The following is a 4205-nucleotide window of genomic DNA, read 5'->3' on the forward strand; positions in this document are numbered from 1 at the left end:
TTTATATTAACAATTTTACTGTATATTAACGTTTTCCTAATTCAACTTTTTAAAGTTTTTGATTATTATAAATTAATAATTCTTTTATAAATTGCGTTTTTTATTTTTGTTTTATATTAACATTTTTTATATAACATTTTTTTTATATTATTTTTTTTATAACATTTTTTTTTGTTTATTCAGTATATAACATTTTTTATTTGCGTTTTTTTTATTTTTGTTTTATATGTAATTAACATTTTTTATATTACGTTTTTTATATTATTTTTTTTATAACGTTTTTTTATTTATTCAGTATATAACGTTTTTTTTATATTGCATTTTTTAAAATTATCATTTTTATAAACTGTATTAATTAATTATTTTTTATAAAATTCAATTTTTATATGTTAATATATTTTTTATAACTTTATGTTGACGTTTTTTGTTTCATATATAGTTCAGTTTTAAATAATGTTTATAAATTTGTTTGTTGATGTTTATCGTTTATATATATATATATATATATATATATATATATATATATATATATATATATATATATATATATATATATATATATATATATATAATATAATAAAAAACGTTAATATATAATATATTATTTAAGAAGTAAGATTAAAACAAATTAAAGGAGTTGGTTTAGTGGTTGGGTATTGGCTGGCTATATTAATAGTCCTGGGTTCAATCCCTACTAAAAAGTGGAATTTTGCTCATAACCAAAGTTCTCATTTCTCAGGATACTCTTTAAGCATACTAAATAAAGAAAATATTATTTATAAAAGTTATGATTTCAATTTTCAATTTTCCATTATTTAAAAAATTCTGACAATTGATGTAATAGATCCGACAAACCTCTACAAAATGGAAAGATTTCTATAAAGGATAATTATATCATCAAATTACTCGGACATAAAAAAAATATTTGATTCGGTGTATGATTCATCCAATTTTAACCCCCTTGTTCCATTTTGAATTAGGTACACAACAACATTAACAATAATAATGCTTCTAACTTCTTACTTTAATTATCAAAGAATCCTTGAGATTAGCAATAACTGGAAAATTCACATGTTCTATTTTAATGGTCATAAAGGGGTTATTAAATTAAATACTCATTAAAGAGAATAAAATTTGATATGTGAGAGCATTTTAAAATGATAGATGAGATGAATAGATATCAACCATTGGATTTATCAAGAGAGAGAATGTTAATGCATTAATGTGACTATTAATTTTTCTCTCTTGATGAATATAAAAAGTTAATATTTAATCCTCTCATCAGTCATTATAAATTGCTCTCACTTGATATGAGTGCATTGAAAATGCATTGGAAATTGAAATCATAACTTTTATAAATAATATTTTCTTTATTTAGTATGCTTAAAGAGTGCTCTGAGGGCATTCGTTAGCAAGACATATATATATATATATATATATATATATATATATATATATATATATATATATATATATATATATGGCGACGTATCAAATGAGAGCTTTGGTTATTATAAGAACTGAGAACTTTTAATAACAACCATGTGATTTAAAATCAAGGCTCAGATATGCATTTAAATCATAATCTAACTATTAATTATTTAAACTATGTGATTTTTTGAGGCATTCATAACGCTTTAAAGCGTTATGAATAAAAATTAGATGGACACCCTTTCATTTTGTATGTCACTATTATTTTATGGTGAAAGATTTTTAAAATCATTACTATAGAAAATAGATTTATTTATATAATACATGTGCTTCCAATATATAATATGAATTGTCCATAATTTTACTTATGATAGTAATTAAAAATATAACCTATAGAATAAATATACAGTGCATTGGAATTGCTGTGTTTGAAGCATTGACAAGGCTTAAAAAAAATTTAAAGATAGTGCACTGTCAGTGTAAAACAATTTTACATATACAACTAATCAAAATGTTTTAATTTGTCATGTAATTTCAATTTTTTTAAATTAAAAATGAGATTTATTTTGATGCATATTTATCATTAGTTGACAGTGTGAAAATACTTCACCCTCTCAATGTATTTCCATTTTTCCAAAAATAACAACTTATGAAAAGCAATAAAATATGATTCAAAATTTGTGAATAATGAAATATGGTACTGAAAAAAATGTAGACAGATTAAAGAAATCAACATACCAACTTAATGCTAAAAGTTTTTCATCTATTAAAAAATAGCACATATATGTTTTTATTTGTGAGACATGTTAGATTTATACGGCATCGAAATTAACTATTTGAAATGATACACTTCTCTTAATGCACTCACTTATCTAAGGTAAAATCTCTTTTAAATATACAATACACACCCTACTTACAAATCCCAATTTTAATAAAACTATTTGTAATGATACACTTTCAAACATCATTAGTCTTATGTATTTGATTCCTTCATTTCATAGAAGCACAATGGCTCAAGGAGTTAGTGTGACTGGTATACCTTTCTGGGAGAGATACATGTCTTCAAAATTGATTATGATCTCAAGCTACAAACTATGTGACTAATAATAATATTTATAACAGACATCACATACGATAAGCAGCCCAAGGTAAAGCATAAAAATTATATTTACACATCAATTCTTTGCCAAACAAGATAAAAATCGAATCATATATAAATATAAACCAATTTATGCACCAATACACACATCAAATTTTACTACCCTAGTTTTAGATAATCTCATTCTAGTTAATCAATTCCTCTTGCACTCATCTCAAACCTATAAAGTATGAACCAAACCTCATCATCAAACTTACAACACCTTACAATTAAACAACAGTTCTTAAATCCTCACAAAAAATATAGAAAGTTCAGGCCCAGGATTATTTCCCTCCGGACTCAACATATAAAGAGTCTCAGAATCCTTAGAACCAACTACATGTTCAAAAGAAGCTCTCATATAAGCCACTTCTGCATCAACATCATCAACTTCATTTTTCAATGGAACAACACCAGCACCCATAGTAATAGCTTTAAGAAGTTCCATAACATGCAGATCCTCTTCTGTAGCATCTCTCTTCACGCCATAACCAGTTTTCTTCCCATTACAATACATCGTCCATAGTGGTTCTTCAATCAACAATGTCTTATCTTTTTCTTGCCTTTTCTCACATTCCAGTGCAATTCTCACCATTCCCGCCGCCATTTCCTTTTGTAACACGCTTGTTTGCATTGAAAGTTCCACAACCAATGAAGGTAGACACTTTGGATTCTCTTGAACGGAGAGACTAACACGTCCTTTCCGGTGACCGAATAACGTTCCAGAGATTTTCGTCCCGATGCTTCCACCGATGTTTTTGTGATGATGATGGTGGTGGGTGTCATTAGGTCCTGTTGGGATTGTTGGAAATTTACATGCTGGTGTTATGATGGGAAACGAACGGAAGACGGAGCGGAAGACACGAATGACTTTTGGTTTGTGTTTTCGTTTTTGAGAGGGTTGAACGAGGGAGATATTTGTAGGAAGTGGTGGTGGAGATGGTAATGTTGTTGTTGCTGTTGAAGTTGAAGAATTTTGAGATGTTGAGGCGGGTGATGAAGATCTTGGCTCTCCCATTGGTTGGTGATTGAGAACAAGGAAGAGAAGATCAAGATCAGTGCCATCAGAGAAGAGAGAAAGAGAGAGAAAGAGAAAGAGAATTGGTTGCAACAGGTTTTGAGAATTGAACGTTCAACGTTTTGTCTTGATTTTTTGAGGCTTAAGATGGTTCTTCGGGGCTTAATTTGTTTTTCAACCTATTTTTTGTCTTAATTTTATAACTACTCTTGATTGACCAAGTGGTGTAATAAACTTTAAATAGAAAAAAAAACTTATAAGTATGCTAGTTTTGTTTTTTTAGTGGATTGTAGTTATTATTATATATGAAATAAATTATTTTTTAAATTCATAATAAAATTTGTATAGGATATATATATAATATAGACTAATTATATTAATTTTTTAATAAATAAAAAAAATAAATTATTTCTTATAATAAAGATTAGCCAACATATACATTTTTATCTGTTTTCTAAGAGACAAAATTTTATAATTTGTATCTAATTTAAATAGATTTACTACTCAATAAATTTTAAAAAATAAATTATCTCATGATATTGATTCGAATTTAATTAGAGTTTTAAATTTTGGAGACAATAATTTAGATAAACCTAATGATTCAATATCTATTCATCG

General features: G+C 26.3%; 1 protein-coding gene across 1 annotated transcript; it reads right to left on the reverse strand.

Annotated features, from left to right (window-relative positions):
- Positions 1–2561: 2561 nt before the first annotated feature.
- Positions 2562–3675, reverse strand: LOC131655544 (protein MIZU-KUSSEI 1). The gene has a single exon (XM_058925393.1). The coding sequence runs from the start codon at positions 3585–3587 to the stop codon at positions 2814–2816; it is 774 nt and encodes a 257-aa protein (XP_058781376.1). The 5' UTR covers positions 3588–3675; the 3' UTR covers positions 2562–2813.
- Positions 3676–4205: the final 530 nt, after the last annotated feature.

This window comes from Vicia villosa, linkage group LG3 (assembly GCF_029867415.1).
Source record: "Vicia villosa cultivar HV-30 ecotype Madison, WI linkage group LG3, Vvil1.0, whole genome shotgun sequence".
Classification (NCBI taxonomy): Eukaryota; Viridiplantae; Streptophyta; class Magnoliopsida; order Fabales; family Fabaceae; genus Vicia; species Vicia villosa.

Bases quoted from the DNA above. Each gene is read 5' to 3' on its own strand.
- LOC131655544 (XM_058925393.1), bottom strand. From the start codon at position 3,587: ATGGGAGAGCCAAGATCTTCATCACCCGCCTCAACATCTCAAAATTCT.